General features: G+C 29.8%; 2 protein-coding genes across 2 annotated transcripts; one reads left to right on the forward strand and one right to left on the reverse strand.

Moving 5' to 3' along the window:
• Nucleotides 1-4,134: 4,134 nt before the first annotated feature.
• On the forward strand, nt 4,135-6,606 carry LOC115993840 (universal stress protein PHOS32-like). Its single transcript, XM_031117814.1, has 4 exons — nt 4,135-4,418; nt 5,025-5,119; nt 5,696-5,817; nt 6,466-6,606. The coding sequence occupies exons 1-4, from the start codon at nt 4,241-4,243 to the stop codon at nt 6,545-6,547; spliced, it is 477 nt and encodes a 158-aa protein (XP_030973674.1). The 5' UTR covers nt 4,135-4,240; the 3' UTR covers nt 6,548-6,606.
• Nucleotides 6,607-8,617: 2,011 nt separating this feature from the next.
• On the reverse strand, nt 8,618-11,890 carry LOC115994876 (translationally-controlled tumor protein homolog). Its single transcript, XM_031119186.1, has 5 exons — nt 11,755-11,890; nt 9,920-9,993; nt 9,493-9,621; nt 9,244-9,401; nt 8,618-8,969 (listed from the first exon to the last, which is right to left on the reverse strand). Exons 1-5 carry the CDS (start codon nt 11,780-11,782, stop codon nt 8,852-8,854), a joined length of 507 nt encoding a protein of 168 aa, XP_030975046.1. The 5' UTR covers nt 11,783-11,890; the 3' UTR covers nt 8,618-8,851.
• Nucleotides 11,891-22,783: the final 10,893 nt, after the last annotated feature.

A 22,783-nucleotide genomic window follows, 5' to 3' on the forward strand; every position in this document is an offset into this window, starting at 1 on the left:
AGTTGAGCTCTGTGCCCCCAATCTAAAACCCCAAATGCCCAAAACCAATCTAAAACCCCAAAATCCTTCCTTGTGGGGCTAACCTATAGGACTAAGATGAAATGGTATAAAACTCACAAATATATATACAGACATGTAGTTATATACGTGTTTGCTATTTGCTTGAAAATGAGAGTAATGTTTTTTAGTATTTTGTGAGAGATAGCTAAACTAGATTATAGGGAAATTCTTAATTCAATTTCTTTCTTAGATTTTTTTAATATCATGAGTTTGTGTAGATACTATCCTTTCATATAAAACTAAATAAGTCATATATCAGATAGTATCTTATATATATGTTTAGCTTGTAATGAGATAATTTTTACTTTATTGAAACTTTTAACTTCTTAAACTTTTGAAAATTTATTTATTTTTTAAAAATATTAATTTATTTACCTCTCACAATAATTACAAACTATTGAATATACTAGATACTTAACATATACTAGCCTCTAAGCACGCACTTACAAGCATGGTTAGAGACTTCTATTTTTTAAGGGAATCATTAATACCATTGGGAAGATTATTTCCACCAAGGGAAATAGAATGTAAAAATAATTATTTAGAAGAGAAAATATTTATGCTAATTTTATTATTTTATTTAATTCCAAGAAGCAAAACCTGATAACTAAAAGGGAAAAATGTTTCAAAACTAAAATCAAATATGTGTGACAAATTAACAACAAATATACAAAAGTGCATCTTAATTATGCCAAAAGAAATACATAGTTTCGAAGAAATTTAAGACAATCCTTATTACAAACCATTTCCCACTGAATACGAAGCAAATAAAAATAAGAAATTAGATGATTAAAAGAATGTGCTAATAAAAATAAGAAATTAGGTGATTAAAAGAATGTAAAATAAAACCAGTGGTACTCACTAGTTGGTAGGATGCATTTATATGGCATCTCATATTTTGAGAGATGACCACATGTTCGCTCAAATGGACTACAAAATAAGGCAAAATAAGAGTAAATCAAGGGTTAAATGTGATTAGTAATAGACGTATAGTAATGGTTTGAAGTAATTAATTAAAAGTAAAAAATAATATGAAGAGTGGAGATTTTATTTATGATATGAAGAAAAGTACTTGAACAAATTATTGTGTAGTATAGATCTTGTTCTTCAAAATTCCTCAGGGAGATTTTTTTTTTTAATTGAGAGAGGAAGAAAGGTGAAGACATGTATTTGTGGCTTAACCGCTTAACCTTGATTCTTTGAATCTAAAATTTGTATAGAAATAAAAGAAAATTAAAGAAGCGTGGTGATAATGGTTATATTTTTAAAGTGGTGATACGGTTGTTGAATATGAGTTCTTCACAAAATTTGAATTAAAAAAAAAAAAGGCTGGGTGGGGAGGTTTTTTTTTTGGGATACCTAACTTTTTTATTATAGGGAAACCTATCTAATTTTTATGATAATTGTATAAGTTTTTTGATTGAGAAGAAAAAGAGAAAGATAATTGTATAAGTTTATCTCTTAAAAAGTTTTGAATTTGGTTTTCTAATCTTTTGTATAAAAAATTAATTAATTAATTGGGTAATTGAAAAGGCGTAGGTTCAAACTGTTTTTGGCAGATTAAATTTCAGGTGGGAAGTTTATATATTTATTTTAAAATTTATCCTATCCAATTGTGTTATAATGTTGAAACTTTTTTTTATATATACAAAATAGAAATTCTACTTTAACCTAATATAAGTGTATATGTTGAATTTTTTTTTTTGAGAATGAGATAATGTTGAAACTTGATTTTTTCTTTTTCTTTTTTAAGATAAATTTTGATAACACTTTTAAAGTAGAGACTTGTGGCAGGATTTTTGTTTTTTGTGTTTTTATAAATAGATGGAGCTTTACGATATGTGGAGGAGGGAGCGAAATGTGGAAAACCTGTTTATATATATATATATATATATATATATGTATGTATATATATATATATATATCTAAAATTTAGGATTTTTTAAATTAGTAATTTTACTTTGGGCATCTAAAATTAGAAGTCCAAACAAGGGAAGCCCCTTAAATAGTGTGTGTTTGGCTTCAAATTAAAAAGCCAGTTTATTTTATTACTTAGCTTTGCTACTATTTATGAGCCCCATTTTGTACTATTTATGGGTCTTATTGTACTATTTCAGCTAACTTTTACTTTTATCTATAGTATTTTCGGTAAAAAATTTTCAATTTCAGCAAAATAAGTGGATACCAAACAGACCCATAATAGTATAGATTGGATAGATTTTTTTTTTTTTTTTTTAATGAAAGATTGGATAGATTTTGATAACTCTTTTGAATTGGATAAAATGACAAATGTGTGTTTATGGCTGGAATTTTTGTTTTTGTTTTTTAACCTTTTTTTTAAATACTAGGAGTTTTACAATATGTGGAGGAGGGAGAGAAACGTGGATGAAATTTTTTTTATTTTTAATAAATAAAAAATTTAAGACTTTTTAAATTAGTAATTTTACTTTGGGCATCCAAAAGTAGGAGTCTAAATAGAGGAAACCTCTTAGATAGTAGTATAGATAATAAATATTTGACCAAAAATAACAAACTTATACACAAATGAAGAATCATTTAGAAAACAATTATTCTAATTAATCTCTAAAAACAATTGATTTTTTTTTTCAATTGATATCTCATGTACCTTTGCACACTGTCCTATCCCAAAAAAATAACAAAAATACTACAAAACGAGAAAAATAACAATAAATTGAAGAAAAAAAATTTGATTACTCAAGAAAATAATAAAAGTTAAGCATATTAAACACACATTCCAAAAGGAGCATTATTGGAACTTTATTGACAAAAAATAAAACTCCTTAGACAATATTTATTAATCATACCAAATAAGTATTTTATTTTGGATTTAACAATAAATTTTCTTAATCCATGTGTTGTAAGTATAATTGTATTAGAATCATTTAAAAATTTTCAAGTATTATTTTTACAAAAGTAATGACTTTGAGTGGAGTTTTTTTTATTATAAATTTTTAATAATCTATTTATATTTTTTTTATAATTGAATTATAACTACTTAAGAATTTTTAAGCAATATTTTCACAAAAGTAATGAATTTGAGTGGAGCTTTTGGAAAATTATGCCCCAAAGAAATGTTAATTTTATAAAATAACATATATAAAGGGGGAGGGGGGTCCAGATTAGGAGAAATTATAGAGTCCTCTGGTGGACCACATCATTTGTCCACCATTCCACTTATTTAAAATTGCTGAGTCAGTAATTAATTTCTGTTTAAAAAAAATTTCTAACTAATAATTTTTAACATGTGGAAGTTTTTTAGTGGAATGGTGGACCACATCATTTATCCACCATGTGGATCTTATAATTTCTCCCAGATTAGCAAACTAATAGACTCCGCACAATTTTCCCTCAAAGAAAATATTAGGGCCATAACTTATTGCACAACTTTTACCACAATTTTCCATGTAGCGAGTTATGAGTAATAGATAAAAAGATGGTATTAGGTTCATGTAAGTCAGTATGTTCACATCTCCACTATTCACAACTCACCACTTGAGTGGAAAAATTTGTTCAATAAATTATGGTCCTAGCCTATCCACAAACCGTCCATTTCTTACATTAACCGAGTCAGAGGCCAACTGTCTCCCGGCAATTGCGAACATATTAACAAGAAACACAAGAAGTTCTTATCAGGTACATCCTACTTCCCCCACAACCTCATCTCCTTCATAAATCACCACCGTGAAAACCATCTCACATTATACAATGATACAAAATGTTGTTCCCACTCTTGTTATGTTAAAGAATATAGTTCTTTTATAACCATGCCATTTGCCACAACTTTGGTCTCAATCTAATGATATGTGTGATTGTTAGATTACCACTTCTACGTTGACCCATCACTTTTTTTCTACCACTTATCGTCACAAATATCATTGAGTCAACAAACTTTCTTTTAAGATCAGGGTGTTTAATTATAGAAAAGTACATCACTTTTTTTTTCCACCATTTATCATCGTAAATATCATTTAGTCTATAAACTTTCTCGGAAGAATAGGGTGTTCAGTTATAGAAGTACTAAAGAATAGTTAGAACTGGAAATAAATACAATTCTCAAGGCATGCAAAGCACTTCAACAAGAATTCTTTCACATTTGTCAACCTAGAAGAGGAAGAGAAGGAGAGGGTAGTTTAAACTTTAAATTGTTGTTTGTGCAACAATGGCAGAGACTCAGAAGCCAGTGATTTTGGTGGCTGTGGATGAAAGTGAACATAGCTTCCTTGCTTTGAAGTGGGCATTAGACCATTTTTTTGTTTCTAAGGAGAACCATAAATTCAAGCTCATTATCGTTCATGCTATAGGTTCGCCGGCTTCTTACCTAGGAATGGCTGAAGTTGGTAAAGTTTATTCAAATTTTAGTGATTTTCATCAATCAATACTTGCTGCTAACAAAAACACAATAAAATGATAAGTTTTTTTTTTTTTTTTTTTTAATTTATTTTTGATAATTTGATTGTTACAATGTGGAGAAAGATTTGAACTCTGGACATCTATGATGGAAATATAAAAAAGTGTCTATTGAATTACAAATCTTTAGAATCTTATTAAACATGTTAAATTTACGACTTATTAATATTCATAAGCGTTTGAGCATAATTTTAAACATTATCTTAGGGTGGGTGTTGCCTTATTAATTAAATTAATTTCCTTTCAATTATGGTATTGATGCCTTAAAAAAACTGGTATTGACAAAATTGACGTAACATCATTCTATGATTTTTTTGCTTTGTGGTTAGCTAATTTACATGTGAGCACTACAATTCGGGTCAATGAGTTGGAACCATGTATAGATGTTGATTGTTTTGCTACGTGCTCTAATTGTTTTTGGATTTCTTTTGCTTTATATTTTCTAGGGTTGAACAAATTACAAATATCAAGAATTACAACTTACAAGTTGTTTTTGTACAATAACTGAATTCAATCTTTGACGTTCTCTTTAACAGGATCCTCTGAATTTGTAAAGGTTTTGGACTCAGATTTGAAGAAGTCAGCCGCTATTACCATTCAGAAGGCTAAGGACATCTGCAGCAGTAAATCGGTAACAATCACATATCTACAATCGATTAGGATCACATCTTATAAAGTAGAACTCATTTATTCAAATCTTTCCTTTTTCTCAATTTGGGGACAATTTCGTGTGCATAATAAATAAATAAGAAAATGCTAAAACTACTAAAAATATTATTAAAAAAAAAAAACTAGTCACTGACAATTAATATGATTAGTATCACTTTAATAATATAATATAATAAATTTTTTGAATTAATTTTTTTGTGATTAATAATACATTAGTGTGTAAGATTTATGTATAAGAATTATAATATCCGCTAAACAAAAAGAAATAAAAATAAAAGATCAATGTTATTGAGCCGGATGTGACTTACATGGTTGAGTGAGTGTCATGTTGCTGCTAACCTTTGTAAATGGCACTAATTGTATGCAAGGCCTGCATAATTACACTCAAAATGATATTTCTAGATACTAAATAATTGACATAGTATTATTGGAGAATTGGAACCTATATGCGAGCCAGACCTTCTAGAAGGAAGTTTTGCATTATGGTAAGAATTATTGTTATAGCTTATAGAATTAATGAATTAAAATTTCTGTGCAGGTTGATGATGTGTCAACTGAAGTGAGTCAAGGAGATCCCCGGAATGTTTTGTGTGAGGCTATAGATAAACACCATGCATCTATTTTGGTAATGGGCAATCGTGGTTATGGAGCAATTAAAAGGTACAATTCTATAGCACCCAGTTACCAATTACATTATGACTATAATGTACATTTCTAGTTTTTTGTGCTAATTTGGTGCAAAGCAATGCCTTTCATAAGTTTTAAAATTGATTCCACATGGAACTCAAAGTCCAAACCCTCTTTCTGCATCTAGAGCTCATTGGGTCAACTATTGAACATTTCATGTTGGTATTTGAAGTATTGTTTTAAGTACAAGGAGTTAGCTTACAAAGTGCGGGTATAAAAGTTTACATACATTCATTCAACTGGGAAATGAAATCATTATTGGCTGCTAACATCATATATATATTGAGAACAATATCGGTGGCATTGTTTAATCTAGCAATTTGGCACGGATTGCATCTTGTCGACATTTCATAGGTTATGTAAAGATGAAATCTCCATTCATTGTATAGCAGACTTTGGTGTCACTTCCCTTAATAATAATAACCATGACTCCACTCCATTACCCAGAAAATAAAACGAAAAAGAAAATAATAAAAGACTGAAAAATCCATTCCCTATGAATATAGCTTAATGAGTAATTCCATATGGAGGGCAGAATTGGCCCTGCCTCCATTCATGCACAAGTCTAAGAGATGCAAATTCTATTCAGTCTATGTGATGCAAATCCTTTTCTCTTTGCAGGGCGGTTCTAGGCAGTGTCAGTGATTACTGTGCTCATCATGGTCGCTGTAATGTGATAATTATTAAGAAGCTCCAGCACTGAACCAGTATTTAGGCTACCTAATAACAAATATTTACTAATTTCACATATATTATATTGAATTCTTGTCACTCTTGTTACAATTCCATTTGTAAGGTTTTGTGTGCCTTTTTTATTTTTAATATATATTTTTTTTTATGAATAAAAAATGGGTAAAGGGAGTGACTTGAGTTGGCATTTTTCACTTAGGTGTGATTATAGTAACACCCTACCTGCTAGGCCCAAGCTTGTTAGAGCAAGAGATCTGGATGAGTTATAACTGTGCACCCAACCCCATTGAGGATGCTAGTGAGTATGAGCTGAGAGCATAGAGTTATTTCCTAAGTGCTTCCCATTGTAGGACTCAAACTTGGGACATCTACCTCCCAAACCCTTAGAAGTGAGAGATCATAACCACTAGACCAAACACCCCGGTGGTGCACCTTATTTCCTGCAATTTTGGTGCAGATTTCATGCAATAAATCCATCTACTTATATTAGATTAAATTGTCTATTCTCTTTGTATGTGTGTAATTATGGTACAAAGTGTCGAAGTGCCTAGTGAAGACCTATTTTCAATCTATACAACTCGGCAATCAATTGATCATTGTCCTTTATTCAGTAGTCACCAAAAGCGTTGAACGGTCATGCAAACATGAAATACCAAAGCAATTGCCTTGTAAAATATAGGCAGCCACTTGAGACAAACTTTTTTGTTAGGAAATTGGGAGTAGTTTAAGTAGTAGATATAGGCATGGCCAATATGTTTTAATTACTTCACTGCCTCACAGAATGAGAAGGCCTTAAAACACACATGAAGAGTCACAAAGACAATAAATCAATTGCTACCATTGTATAAACTTTGATGCCCCTTCCGTTATAATATATCATATTGCTGCTAACTCATCAAAGAACAACATTTTTTTGTCCTCCATTTTTTAGTCCAACGGATTAACAACAGACGCTGACAGAAAGTGGCACTATACCACCAAATTTGACGAAGCCATATTTGCCATGCCAAGAGCTTGGGGGTTTTCCATGGGCGAAGCGATATCTTCCCTTGCCATTGCCATGAGAGCTTGGGGGTGGGTTTGAGGTGGTGTTTAGTAGGCATTAGGATTTTTAAGCTAGCTCAGAAAGAAAAGAAAAGAAATATGAACATAGTGACCACTTAAAACTCCTCTACTGCTACTAACTATTTTATTGAAAATGTCACAAGATTCTCTAATTTCAAACTATAAAATTAAATTTACACATTTCAAAAATTAATCAAGAGAACCGAGAAATACAGTTTTTCTCCAGCAATACTACTACAGAATACACATAGGCTACTGCGCAGCATACCAACCCTCGTAGGCTCTTACTAACGAAAATGGTTCTACTCTATAGCTTGGTTCATGGTCATAAAAGATATGTTTAAAGTGATAAAAAAAAATATATATGATATATCCACACTTGTAATAGGTTTGAAGTGACAAGATAAGACAAATTTTAACCACTTTATGCAAAGGCCAAGAATAGATCTGTTCAATGTCTTTATAAACCAATCTTGACAGACATTGTTAAAAGTATTGGGTAAATAACTAAATTTACTATTATTAACAATATAAATAAATAAATTTATCATATCCCAACAGTTTAAACTTTTAGGACAATAAGTAATTTAACATAGTATCAAAACATAAAATCTTGAATACACATGAGGAGGAGTGTTAAAAGTATTAATTAAATGATTAAATTTACCATATCCTAATAGTTTAAACTTTTAAGACAATTGGTAAATTAATATGCTACTTCAACTATGAATCAAATTCAATGAATAAAAATTATAACTAACCATCTCTAATCAACTCTTAATCAACAAATTGAAGTTTAGTTCAATATTTTACGAATTTGGCAGTCGAGTTCTTTAAAATATTATTATATACTATCCCAGCGGGCAACAAATTTGCCAACAAACCTCCTTAACCTACAGTTACCCTGGTAATGACGTTATATAGAGAAAGATCATCATATGCAAAGATGATAGGACAGGTAACGAACCAATCAATCTTTAAATAAGACACTCCTATTCAGCCAAAAAAAAAAAAAAAAAAAAAATCTTTAAGACACTCCTATAACTTATTTGTTTCTTCAACTGAATTGAAACATAAATACCCACTAAATCAGAAAGTCACATTATAATAAGAAAATACCCATTAAAACCAGAAGAAAACAATAGGCATGAGGCCTTAATGTCAACAGAACAAACGGCAAAAAATAGAAAACCAACAGTAATAGAAACTACGGTTACAGAAACAACTGCTTCGAAGCCCGCAACACTACTTTTTAGCACTTGATCTCCTTCAGACCATGGGCGAAGTACAAAAATGTTGGGTCAGTGGCACCTTCCTTGTAATAGGCAAATACAAGACCGCCATCATCATGCATGCTCTCCCCCACGAAACTGCAAAAGTTCCCAAGTTGTTAAGCATCTTTTGAGCTATTTAACTTTTGCCCATAAAATGCATACATTAACATAAGCAAAAAGTTTATAACATTAAGTTATAAACTTGAGACAAGCCATCTTTAAGGTTACATACAGAAAAAGTTGAGACAAACCAAAATTGCATATGGGTTAACATAAATCACACAAGGGGAAAACAAAAGGCGTAATGAGACATGAAGTGGGAATAAGTCAATGACAATGATTAAGAGCATCAAACAGAAAAAACACTTACAATTGGAGGTCACTGAGCTTCGAAAGCAGGAACTTGGTTGCTCCCTCAATGTTCTTCTTAAAGATATCTTGTTGCTCCCCTTCAAGCTTGGGTGTCAACAACTTGATGTATCTCTTCATGAATGTGACAAATTGCTTCTTATCAAAAGAAGGTTGCTCCTGTAAGCATGTGATAATAAATGTCAGAAGCTGTTTAGCAAGGAAACAAACAAAAATAATGATATGACATGGACTAGTGGGCATGACTAACCTGAAGCCTAAAGGTGTCAACAATGTCAACAACCTTAACAGCCTGGTCATCAACACCCTCATCATCTTCTCCACCTTCAGCAGAAGGGTTTGCACCAATGTCTACATCAACAGCACCTTGAACAACCCACTGCATGAAAAAGACATTAAAATCATTAATAAATTGAATCCCACTCTCTACAAACACATATTATTGAATATGACATAATTATTGAGTAAATCCAAAAATATAGCAAACTACAATCAACGAATAACTAACGATCTTGAAACGTCCAAATCAAGCCCACAGCATCATTCCCATTTAGTTTTAGAATTATATAACATCATAGAAGGATAATTGAAACAGTCATATTAGAAGCTTTACTAGCATAAAAAGCAGTGACATTTGGTTTCAAGAAATTCCAAGTAAAGCTTGAGAAAAAACTAACCTTTCCCTCAACTTCCCACAGAATTCCATTCTGAATTTCCTTGTATGGAAACGAGTCCGAGAGCAGCTCATCACCTGATATAAATGAACAAATTTTAGACAGTCAGACAACCAGCGACGATGACTGAAATAAATTTAGCATTTCATTAGTCACCAATCCTTTTGTTAATCAGAATCATCCACCCTAAACTATAGACAAATTAGCAATGGACACCCCAAACTCCAAAACTTTTGCAATCAACACTTTAATTCGATGTTAATTTGCAATGTTCACCCCCAATTCAATGGGTAACCATCCATCCTAAATTATGAGAGCATTTGCAACCTATCCCACTAACACAAAAATTCTTGAAAAATTAGGACACTATACAACAATCAAAATTTTTTTTTGATAGATATACAACAATCAACTAATTAACATATACCATTATGTAAGTCTTATTTATGGGAAAATTGCACATGAAACTCCCTTACTTTCCAAAATAAACTACACTCCATTAAACTCAGTAACATAAATTGACAAAGTTAAGCATTTACCATCCCTTGTTTGATTTAATGCATTAAATCCTATGATGAAAGTTCTCATGAACAAATTCCCAGTTTTATAGTTTTTCAAACATAAGTTGAAAGGTCTTTGTACTTCCAGTAAATTTGATACCCATCAAATACCCTATTTTTATTTAGTTTGCAAATCATCCTATTATAATGTTGCAGCCAAACAAATATCATATGAAAGCCATAATGTGCTACATAATTTGATGGTACCACACAGTATTGTATTATGCCTTTTGATATTTGATAATATTGTATTATGTACCCAACTAATGTGCCCATAACCAGAGGGCCAGTGAAAATATGACCATTGGTTGAGTAAGTTGGGAAATCCTAGAATATAAAAATATACAAACTAGAATTTCATTGTTACTATCGCAAACGAAGAAATTGCCTCAGAACATTGGTCAAAAAGACGGTTTTGGGACAGAGTGCGTTTGCTAATGTTACAAATATATTACTCAAATCATATTTCACAAACTAAAAAGTTAAAATAACAGGACCAAAGTGAAAATATCTTGGAAAAATATATGGATGTGCCAGTAATAAAAGGGCCCGAACTATCACAAAAAAGGTCAAGTTCAGGCGAGTGATACTGACGAGTTGAATATCGCAAGTTTTGTGTAAAATAATTGACTGGATCCTTGCGGTAGTAAACCAAGATCCAATCAAGAAGCTGTACCTTGCTTTCCTCACTTCCTATTATTTGCTTCAAAGATAAGTGCAATTTTCCCTTTGTTTATTTAAATACATATTTTATATTTATTCTAAGTTTTGAAAATACATGACTATCCAAAGAATTTTTTTTAAAAATATTTTTTCCTGACTTAGAGTGCTAATACTTCTTACTTCTTAGGCTGCAATTAAACCCTAGATTAATCTATCATAGAAAAAAAAAAAAAAAAAAAAAAAAAACCCACAAATCCAACCAGTCATGCATACACAATCATTATCAGTCCAAGGAAAACATTAAACATGCATAGAATACAAAAAGGGCATGATTTTATTAGCAAATTCACCTAAATACAATAACTAGGAACAAGAATTATTTAAACATAGTGTGGATCAGTCAGTTTAGCATGTTAACAGTGAAACAGTAACTAAAAATTAAGTTCTAGATCCACAATCTTATACCACCAATATTAAAAAACAACAACTAAGTACTAGATCTAAAATCTATAGCACATAATAAGAAAACATAATTTAAACAATACAGCTTCACTTACTAAACACAGATCTAAATCATCGGAGAAGTAAAAGTAAAAGATAGTGAGGAGAGAGTACCTGTGAGGAGGTCCTGGTAAACCAACATGTTTGCTCAAACTCTCGGATCGTTCCAAACAAGGAGTTGAGAGAGAGAGAGAGAGAGACACACACACAAAGAGCGAGCAACCTAGAGAGAGAGGGAGGGGTTGTGAGCGCTGAGGACAATAAGTATTTATAGGCCGAGGGTTTGGCCGAGGACGAAGTGGCTGTGTTGGACTTTCGGCGTTTTATATTTACGAGGAAAGGACTTGTCTTTATGAATAATGACCAATGGGTCCTTTTTCTTTGATTGGGCCTTGGGGATTTTAATTGGGCTAATTTGGTTTTGATGTGATCTCAGCCCATTTTAGTGAAATTTTCTTTTTGACTTTAAGAAAGGATGTATTTTCATCAAAGATGGTTTTGTATGTGGGCTTTGTTGGCAATCCAGGAAGTGGTTAACTTGGGCTTAGCATATGTGGTTTTCGAAGAAAGCTTTCCATCAGTGATTTTGGGCTTGGCAACTTCTAAATGAATATCTGGAAGTGAACCGGGAGATAGATAGGATTGTAAAGTGACATTTTTCTTTATTCTTGGGCCAAAAATCAACAAAAGATAGAGTAAATGTTATATGGGTTTTGAAATTCATTTTAGTTTGACCAAATATTCTCAACTCATATCTAATTAGGTCAAACTCACATAGCTCGGCCCATTTGTTAGGGTAAAACGCAACCTTTTTAGAGCCTGTTTGGATTGAAAGAGAGTAGGGTAGAGTAGGCACCGAAAATTATGCTAATTTCTAGCCAATTCTATTTACTTCTCCTCAATTCAAATAGGCCATCAGGGTTGAAAATTTCGATGGATTGTGTAGTAGTGATCCCAATTATATTAAATAGCCTCTGAGCATGCGTGAGATTGTGCTTAGAAACTCTTCTATTTTTTAGGTAAAAGTTAATAATTTACATTCATTATAATTTGAGATTACCATATTTTTCAATCACAAAAAAGCCTGTAAAATAATTAGTCAAACTCAATAACCATAAAAAAAAAAAGAGAGAAAAATAAATGTCATTCCCACTCTTTGAAAAAGAATTCGCACCAAAGTGAAACAATAAAAGAAAATATTAAACACTCATCAAACCGACCAAATAAAAAAAGAGAAGACAAAAAAAGAAAAAAATAATAATGATATTGAAAGAATGATGATAACAAAGTAAAAAAATCAAATATAAGCCAAATACAGGAAAGTAAATACTGAATGACAACTCATAAAAATAAAAGCAAATGTAATTTGATGTAGGTTCCCTCTTTGCAGCAAAGAAAAGCAAATGTAATACATAAGCTTTTAGAAATAATGAAGAAAAGGCAAAGTAACGTATTAGAAGATAGTTGATTTTTTTTTTTAAATAAAAAAACTAAAACATAAAAGATCAATATACATTAACGGAAAATAGTTATTAGAATGAAAGAGTACTTTTCTCCAAAAAAGAAAAAAAAGAAAAAAATAATAATGAAAGAGTATGACTTTCGAATCTTCATTAAATCAACAGGAAACAATTACATTAACAATAATACAAAAATAATAATTGATGTTTGCTCTAAATAAATACATAGTTCCACATCATTAATTAATGTTTGCCCTTCTCTTGCAATTACATTAAAAATATTTTTTTAAATGATACGCATAAACACATTAACCCAATTTTTAGAAAAAATAATAATATAAGACCGAATCAAAAAATTATTAGGTACTCCTAGAGTATCATCAATACGTACTTCTTCCTTTCACATGAATGGTGGGTCCCACTAACCGAATCAGAAAATTATTAGGTACTCTCACAGTACCATAAATGCGTACTTCATTCTCTCACATGAATGATAGGTCTCACCATGAAATTAATTAGTGGGACTCACCATTCATGTGAAAGGAGGGAGTACGTATTTATAGTACTCCGGGAGTACACAATAATTTCCCAACCGAATCACACCAAAGCTATAAATTACCAAATCAAGCAAACATTCCTAAGAACCACATTAAATCAAAACGTGAGATCATAGAACAAAATTGGATATTCTTTATAAACTTTATATTAATAATAAAACTGCATAATACGTTCTTACATGTAATCACATGACCAATCCCATCTTTTCAATTGCAGCGTTCAGAGATGAAGAGAAATATTGGGGGGGGAGGGGGAACAGTTATCCAAAGTAGTGATAAAGATAGGAAAATAAGGATAATATTTTTTTTTAATTTTTGTTTATATCCAATACCCTAAAACGTGGGGTTTAAAAAAAAAAAAAATTAAAAAGGGTGAATGACAACTTCACTTTAGGAGTTAATGGGTTTGCTAAAAAATTTGTGAAAAAAAAAATTCTAATTAATGACAAAATAAATTTGTATTTCAGATTGAATTTTGAAAACCAATAGAAAAATGATCTTATTTTGTAGGCAACATTGTACGTGGAAGTTAAAGAAACATTTTCACCAAGTTAAACATAGGTTGTAAGGATATTTTGGAACAAAAAAAAAAAAAAAAAAAAAAAAAAATCATCCAGCTCAAACATGGAAAGCCCTTAAATAATAGTATAGATTATGTTGAAATTTTAAACTTGAATCTCCAACCATTTAAGTTGGTTCAAAATTTAGATGGCTCAAAGTTGTGGGATACTCATATAAGTAGTCAATGTTATTGTAAATTTTATATACTACTTACCGCAATTAGGTAAAGGAGGTAGAGGGTTGTGATAATCCATTGAGGAATTGACATTAAAAAAAAAAAACATTTTGGAGTTTGTTTGGGGAAAAGGCAAAAAAAAAAAAAAAAAATTCCTTTTTGTTTTTGACTCAGTTTTTTTTTTTTTTTTTTTTTTTTGGTGTGTGCAAATAGTTTAATTTTTTTTTTTTGGGAAATAAGCCAACTTTAGTTTTTGTCACACATTGAACATAAAAGTACCATAAAATATTTATGTTTATAAACACTATGTGAATAAGCTACCGAAATTAAGAGGTACCCAAACGTACACAATAAAGATTAGCTGTGCTTAGGGGTGACTCAACAGTATAGGCGAATGAGGTGGTTGCGTAAAGCCCGTAAGTAGAAAAGGCCCCTAAATTTTAACCAATAACGTTATTGCTTTCATCCTAATAGTATTAATTAAGTCTAAATATTAGCTAATAAATAAAATAATATTTTTTTATCAAATAAAAAACGAGAGAGAGAGAGAGAGATGCTACATCCATAAATTTTTATTAGAGCAAAAAAATAATTTCAGTAGTAGGTTCAAATTAGAACTAGCAACAACTTAACACCTATGATTTATTGTGAAAATTTTGTGAATGTAACTCTTCTTAAAAAAAACGCAATACAAAAAATTTCACAACATTTTTCACAACAGTTGAGTTGGAAAATTTTTATTAGTTCTCATCAAACTCCACCACTAACATCATATTTTTACTTACCACTATCAATCTGCCACATTAACAGATACAAAATGTTTTTCAAATTTTTTGTATCTATAGACTTTCTATAAAAAAAAAAAAAAAAAAAATCCATGTGTTTAATTAGTAATTTTGCTTATAAAACAAGATAATAGAGTTTAAGTTATATTTAATTTTTTTAAAGTCATATTTAAATTTATAATTAAAAAAAAAAAAAAAACTCAATTTAGTTTTCGTCTAAGGACCCTAAATGCATCAAGCCACCCTGGGCACTTAATAGGCCAGTTTAGCTTCCTCTTTGGCGGCCACTTCCCTTACGTTACCCACGCTATACTCCCACTCCAAGCTATGCCTGCTGAGCAAGATGAATTGCAATTTCAAGTGTGGTTCACCTTATAGGACATTCATCCATTGTAGTTTTGTGGGGCCTCAAGTGAATGTAATAAAGTGTAGTAATAGCACTAGTAATGGTAGTTGGTTTTTTTTTTTTTTTTTTTTTTTGTGATAAATTTGATGGTTACATTAAAGGAGGGGGATTTGAACACTTACGTCTTTCTTTCTTGGAAATACTTAGAGATATTAATTGAGCTATAAGACTCTTAATTATAAAAGTAAATAATTATTAAAACATAATTGGTGTTTATTTTAGTAAAAAAAATTTATATCATTTTTATTATATAATGTGGAAGGGAGGATTTGAACCCTAGTACTTTTAATAAGGGAGAGTAGACTATGTCACTAAACTACAATATTTTTAGCTATGTGATTTTTTTTTTATGAGAAAAAAAAGAATCAAAGAATGTGATTAAAACTTTAATCATGGATTCAAAAGAATCAAAACGTAGACATATGAAAGACTTGCTTATTGTATGCATGCTTCACACATATTTAGGTCCATTCTTTTGTTGGCCATTTATGCTATTGGATGTTTCAAATTAAATATAATTTTCGTTTAAAAAATAAATAAATGAAAGCAATTTTAATAATTTTAGAACTTACAGTTGATTTAATTTAAAAAGTTTTTACTCTTCTTTTTTATCCTTTTATTTGAGATCACATTAAAAAAAAAAAAAAAAAAGCAGTACTTTTGTAAACATCCATATCAATTAAAAAGATCTTCTCAAAAAAATACAAATAAAAAAATCTATTCAAGAGACAATGCATCGATGATGTCTTGAATGTTCGAAACAAGATAAATAAAAATGAAATTAATTAATAACTATGTAGCTAATTGCCCCGACTTCACAACATATTCATTACATATTAAGGTTACGGTTGTATGTGGGTGCTTATATTATATTGAGTTGACTTTTTATTTTTTTGAGAAACTATATTGAGTTGACTTGTGAGTGGTGTCATATAGAATCTATTGTTAGGGAATTACAAACTACTATTGTTGATTTCAATGATGATAAGTCTCCTATAAAAAAAAATGAGGATAAGTCATTAATTAATTATTGCTATAAATAGGTTTAGTTGAATATTTGGAAGAATGACCAAACCTTATTGACTTTACTAGTTTACTTATGTAGTTTACTAGTCAATTACTAATGAGTTCTTGACATTTTTTTTTTTTAGAAAGAAGTTCTTGACAGTTGACATAAACTAGAATGAGTATTGAATTGTCTTGCACAAGCACAAGTATACAATAACACTTTTGATACTATCAAAATTGAAAGTTAAAAATTTTATTTTTGATTCCAAGATTCCCAACCCTTTTCATCAACTCTTTTAATTATTGCATTAAATCTCAATCCACAATTACCAAGATAGATACAAGTAGTCCAGGTGAAATTTGAATTAAGAACGTCATCAATCTAAGTGAAATTTGAACTAATGAAGTCATAGGTGATGAGATCAACTAGATCATGAATACTTTTTTTTTTTTTTAACTTTTAACATTATTTTTTTCCTTTTTGACTTTATTTTATCATATTTTATTCACACTGAGGTTGAGAGTCCTCACTTGCATTAAGGAAATCAGCCAAGCAAACCTAAATGGAGTGAAGATTAGTTCCAAAGTTATTTGAGAATCTCTCGTTGTTCTTTGATTCTTTCTCCTTCCCACCTCCAACTCCAAGTTCTCATAAATGCCAATTAGCCTTCATTTAAAAAATTTCACCTTCCAATTGGTGAAACTTGCATGTGATTTGTGAATAGCGAGTACGACTTACGTTATGTTTAAATAATTAATGCAGCCCTTTTTTCCACGCTAATAGCCTAATATTATGTACCCCCCTGATTTTTCCATGCTATCGACTTCATGCATTTTCTTACCTACATGTGCTCTTGGTTCATTCAACTTCTATTATAAGCATTTTTCTTTTCTTTTTTTAAATTATTTATTAGAAAACCCTTTATTGTAGGATCCTCAAGTTTCGCCAATAACATGAATCATGGACAAAACTAGTGGCCCCCTAGTCTTAAGAAAAAAAAAAAATTTACAGTTTTATATTTGGGTCTCCTTTTTCAAAAATTTTGAGCCCCTTCCGTACAATTTAACATTGATTTGATTATAATAGCATTTGCATGCATCAGTTGTAAAATAGAATGAGACCCCAAATACACCCACACCAATCTATGTATATCATTGTATAAAAATACATTTATGCTACGATAACTACATAAATTTACAAAATTACTATAGCACAAATGTGTTTTTGTAAATTTATACAATTACTATAGCACATATGTATTTTTATTCATGATACATAAACTAATGTGAGTGTATTTTGGGGTTGATTGGGAAAATTTACACAATTACTATAGCTATGCAAATGAATATTTTAGAAATTATTTAGATTGAGGGCAGTGATTTTGTAAAATTTTGACTTTTATATGTTCAAACTCATTTGTAAAATTTATAAATAGATTAGGTTTAAACTTGAATTCAGATCATGGTATACATGAAAGGGACTTTTTTCAACGAGTCTAATCCCTTGACGGTCAAGATTAAGTGGAAAAAGGTGTTTGATTTCTTAATTCAATTACTTTTTTTAGTTAAAGGTAGTTGTTTGATTTTGCCTTATGGCTTGTCAGGGGTTGGCACATGCAATGTTCATGCTTGGTAATTGGCATTGCACATTTCTTAATTTTTTTTGTTCGTTTCTTTGTTTATTAAAGATTCCCTCCCCCCCCCCCCCCCCCCCCCCTCCTTTTGTATGACAACTCGATGAAATTGCACATATTACTATATTAGTATTCATCCATCCTAGGTATTAGATATATCTCCCAGGAAGCAAATGTTTTGCTTTTCTTTGTTTTTGTTTTTGTTTTTGTTTTAGTTCGATAATTGGAAAACAGGTCATTGTTTCTATTAAAAACACTAGAAGATGTTGGCAAGTTAAGATAAACTACTCTTGACGTGCAAACATTTCAGACTTTTAAGTTAATATAGGATAACAACGATATGAAGTGGAGTTACTTTATGATACTTATTCCAATCTTTTGTTGCATTTTGTTTTGACCGGGACAATACACACTCCATTGTGTGTATCCTAATAACTAAGTGTCATGTTGTTCTATATATATATATATATAATTATATATCATGAAAATTATAAAGATATCATACCAATCTATATTCTACTTTATAGTTTATAACGTCTACATAAAATTAAAGTTTTTGGCTTTTTGTTAACTTCTTTTACAAACAATGCTGAGCTACACGATGTTAGCTTAAATTAGTTAAAACTCACTATTTGTATATTTTAATGAAGTAATCCAATAATCCAATACTCAACAAATTCAAATTAAATTAATTGATATTTTCTATAATTTTTTTTTTAATTAAGTTAGACATATTCTATTATATTAGTTATATAATTTAAATTTTTTAATTAAATATGTATTTTATATATTTAAACAAGAGTAAGACTCAGGTACAGTACTTAGGTAGCCATATGTGGATTTTTTCTCATGAGATGGAAGTGTATTTTTTAATTAAGTAGCCACACGATTGAATCTTAAGAAATGAACCTAAAGAACAACACTTAAAGTACTATACATAAGTTTTGTCCTTTAAAAATTATTGACTTTTCACATGCGCAAAGGGTTTGGGACTAGCTAGTACATATAAAAAAGAATAATGCTAGAGATACAAATATTTTTTAAAAAAATTTACAAACTACTAATATGGTGAGTAATTATTAGTAAATGAAAAAATATTGTTAATGGTGAACCAAGATAAAAACTAATACGAAGCTGACCACATCAACGATTTATAAAAATGTGGTAAAATAGTTTGTAAGAATAGTATTATTCTATGAATAATAGAGGAGTCGGATATTATAACCAAGGTTTCACAAATCATTTATATAAAATATCTTATAAATTTTAGAGGGGTCTTAATCTACATTAATTTATATTAAAGATAGTAGTTTTAAAAATTTTTGGAAGACAATGCATTAAATATGTTTCCTTACAAAGTTGGAGGTTTTAAACAAGACAATTGAAAAAGGAATTAATTAATCAGTAAATTATGCTCACTTCTAAACATTCAATATTAAATATGTTAAGGTTGTCGTTTAGCAAAAAAAAAAAAATATATATATATATATATATATATGTTAAGGTTGTCTGTCGATGTTTGTCTTGTATTAAATTTCACCTTTGATTAGTGCCTATTCTTAATTTTATAAGTCTACTTTAGTAGCTTACAAATTTCAATGGTGGTAAGCTATTAATTAATTATTATTGCCAGATAGGTGTGGTTGAATTCCAATGAATCTTTGGAAGCATGACCAAAACTGTAATTGACTTGACATACGTGGTTTGCTTGCCATCCACCCGTGAGTTGTTCACTTGATATAGCCATATTCATTCATCATTATTTCCCTTACGTTTTTATATTTAATAGTTCTCTTGTGGAATTTTATTTGCAAACTATGCTCGAGTCTCTCTCTCTCTCTCTCTTCGTTTTTTCTTAATCTGCAAGAAAATGATATGCTCGACCCTCTCACAATCAGTATCTCAGACATTTTTATATTCAATCATCATTGCATTTCACCCATGCGTTGTTCACTTGATACTGCCATATTCATTCATCATTACATTTTTATATTCAATAGTTCTCTTGTGGATAGTCTAAAGTACCACATCGGTTATCTGCAAGTACCACATCGGTCAATTAGTGAGTGAGTTTTCAGTTTATAAGTTTCGCTAGTATTTACAAAGATTAGGCCTTTTTATAAGTGTTAGTGTTGTAAGTCTTGTCTTCCCACTCTCTCTTATCCCATCCCCATGTCTTCTGTCTATATCGTCTCAAAAAAAAAAAAAAAAAGTTCTCTTGTGGAATTTTATCTGCAAACTATGCTCTCGTCTCTCTCTCTCTCTTTGTTTTTTTCTTAATCTGCAAGAAAATGTTATGCTTGAGCCTCTCACAATCAGTATCTCAAACGTCAAAAATCAATTGGTATTTTGATCTAATGATAAAAGACAATTATTAGAAATGGATACTATAGGTTGAAATTATATCTCAAAAAAAAAAAAAAAAAAGTATCTCGGGCACCAAAAATAAAAAAAAATGCATTTAGAATTTTGGTTTGCCTACATGCTAAAAAGAACATAACTCAAAATTTTATGTATTGCCCAACAAGAACCAAAACCTTGATATAAAAGAAAGTATAGACACCAAAGTTTAGAAATACTTTTTTTTACTCATAAAACATAAATGAATACTAGTGCCAATTTGTAAAAGTTTATTTTTATTAGTTTATTGGGTTTAAAAAGATAACTCAGAAAAAAGATATATTTGCATTTAAAAAAATAAAGGTTTAAAAAGTCTGAAATACTAAATAAATTGAAAATGACAAAGTTTAGCTACAAAATTGGTTGTAATTTTAGGTTATAACCTTACTCAATTTCATTAATATTACTACATATTTCGAAAATTTAATCGTTAGATTGTATATTCTTTACATCTTTAAAATATATGTCAAATTTTGTACCAATCAGATATTATTTACTATATAATCTATTAGATTATATTTTATACATGATTTTAAACTACAAAAATTTGTAATTTAAACAATTTATTGATGACATAACTATTGATCTTTAATTTTATAGAAATTTAGCAAGTATGGAGAATATAAGAAGAAAATGTAATTCAATAGTGGATTTGTCAAAATTCACCTTTAATAAAAAGATATTGAGTAATGTTGTAATCTTAAATTATAACCAATTTTATAACTAAATTTTATCCAATTGAAAATATATAAGCTCTCACTATTTCACAAACTAGCATGATCCAACATTTCCCATAAATTTTGGCAGACTCTTCCTTGGTTAATTATAGTGAAGAGAAACCTTAAAATATTGACTCTACTAATGGGGTTAAAATTAGTCTATAGTCTAAGCATTCCTAGGTAAAGGAATTAAAAATTAAAAAAAGCACTCAGAAATCTCTATTACTAAATAGGGTTAAGAGTATGAGTAATTATACAATACTTCAAAATATGAGTTAAGTTGCTTGATTAAAAACTTAGTCTATAGGTTTCAAAAAAAAAAAAAAAAAAAACTTAGTCTATAGTGTAAGCATTACTAGGTAAAGGAATTAAAAATAGAAAAAGGTGCTCAAGTCAAAAGTAACCAGTACTAAACAACATTAAGAATATTAGTAATTATATTATACAATAATTCGGAAGTAAAATAATTTTAATGATTGACAGGTTTGCGTTATTTATGTCACAAGGATATGGAAAATAGTTTTAAAAACTAATGGCACACTTTCACATAACTTGCATATTTATTAAATTGCTTATAAGTAATCTAATCGAGTAATTCTTAGGTATTCCTGGAGTACGAAGAATAGTACTCCCTCCTCTTACATTTATGGTGGGGTCCACCATGAATGTGAGAGGAAAGAGTACCATTTCTCCGTACTCTAGGAATACCTAAGAATTTTCCAATCCAATCACTGATTGTTATGTATTTAAATTATGTTAAAGTGCGTGGTCCTAGATTTTAACAAAAATGGCAATGATAGAAGTTCTTATCCACTACAGTCCAACATGTTCTCAAACTGGCCCCAACATGCAAAGCAGTTGTTTCAAGGAGTTTCAAGAATTCTGAAAGTACTTAAGAATTTTCCATAAATTACAACTTAATAACAAGTGAACCTTAACCACTATATTTAGACATTCGTTAATCGAACCCTTATAATAAAATTAGTGTTAATTTCTACCATTTTCCATTTTTTTCATAATTGATTATGTAACATATTTGTGGTTGACGTCTATGGCGACTCCATAATTTTTTATTGGGGAGTCAATGACTCAATAGTGTCGGAGTTAGAAATTTGTTGTGGGCAGTAAAAAAATAAAATAGTTAAATTTTTTTGTATAGTTTAAAGATCAGTAAGACAACAACCATTGAATGCATAAATAAATATAATTAAATAACTAATCATATATTTTTGTCAAATTAATAATAATATATTATATTTATATGTAATATCAATTAAATAAAAATATATGACAAAAGAAGAATAATAGCACATCTAGGAGTAGTATTGGAAGTAAACATAAGGAAAAAAAATAGTAATTGATATAAGTTTTTGCATTTGAAGTGTATGTCTTTTTAACCATACACATGGTTATTCTCTTGGAATTGGAGTGACCACTA

Source organism: Quercus lobata, chromosome 6, assembly GCF_001633185.2.
Source record: "Quercus lobata isolate SW786 chromosome 6, ValleyOak3.0 Primary Assembly, whole genome shotgun sequence".
Taxonomy (NCBI): domain Eukaryota; kingdom Viridiplantae; phylum Streptophyta; class Magnoliopsida; order Fagales; family Fagaceae; genus Quercus; species Quercus lobata.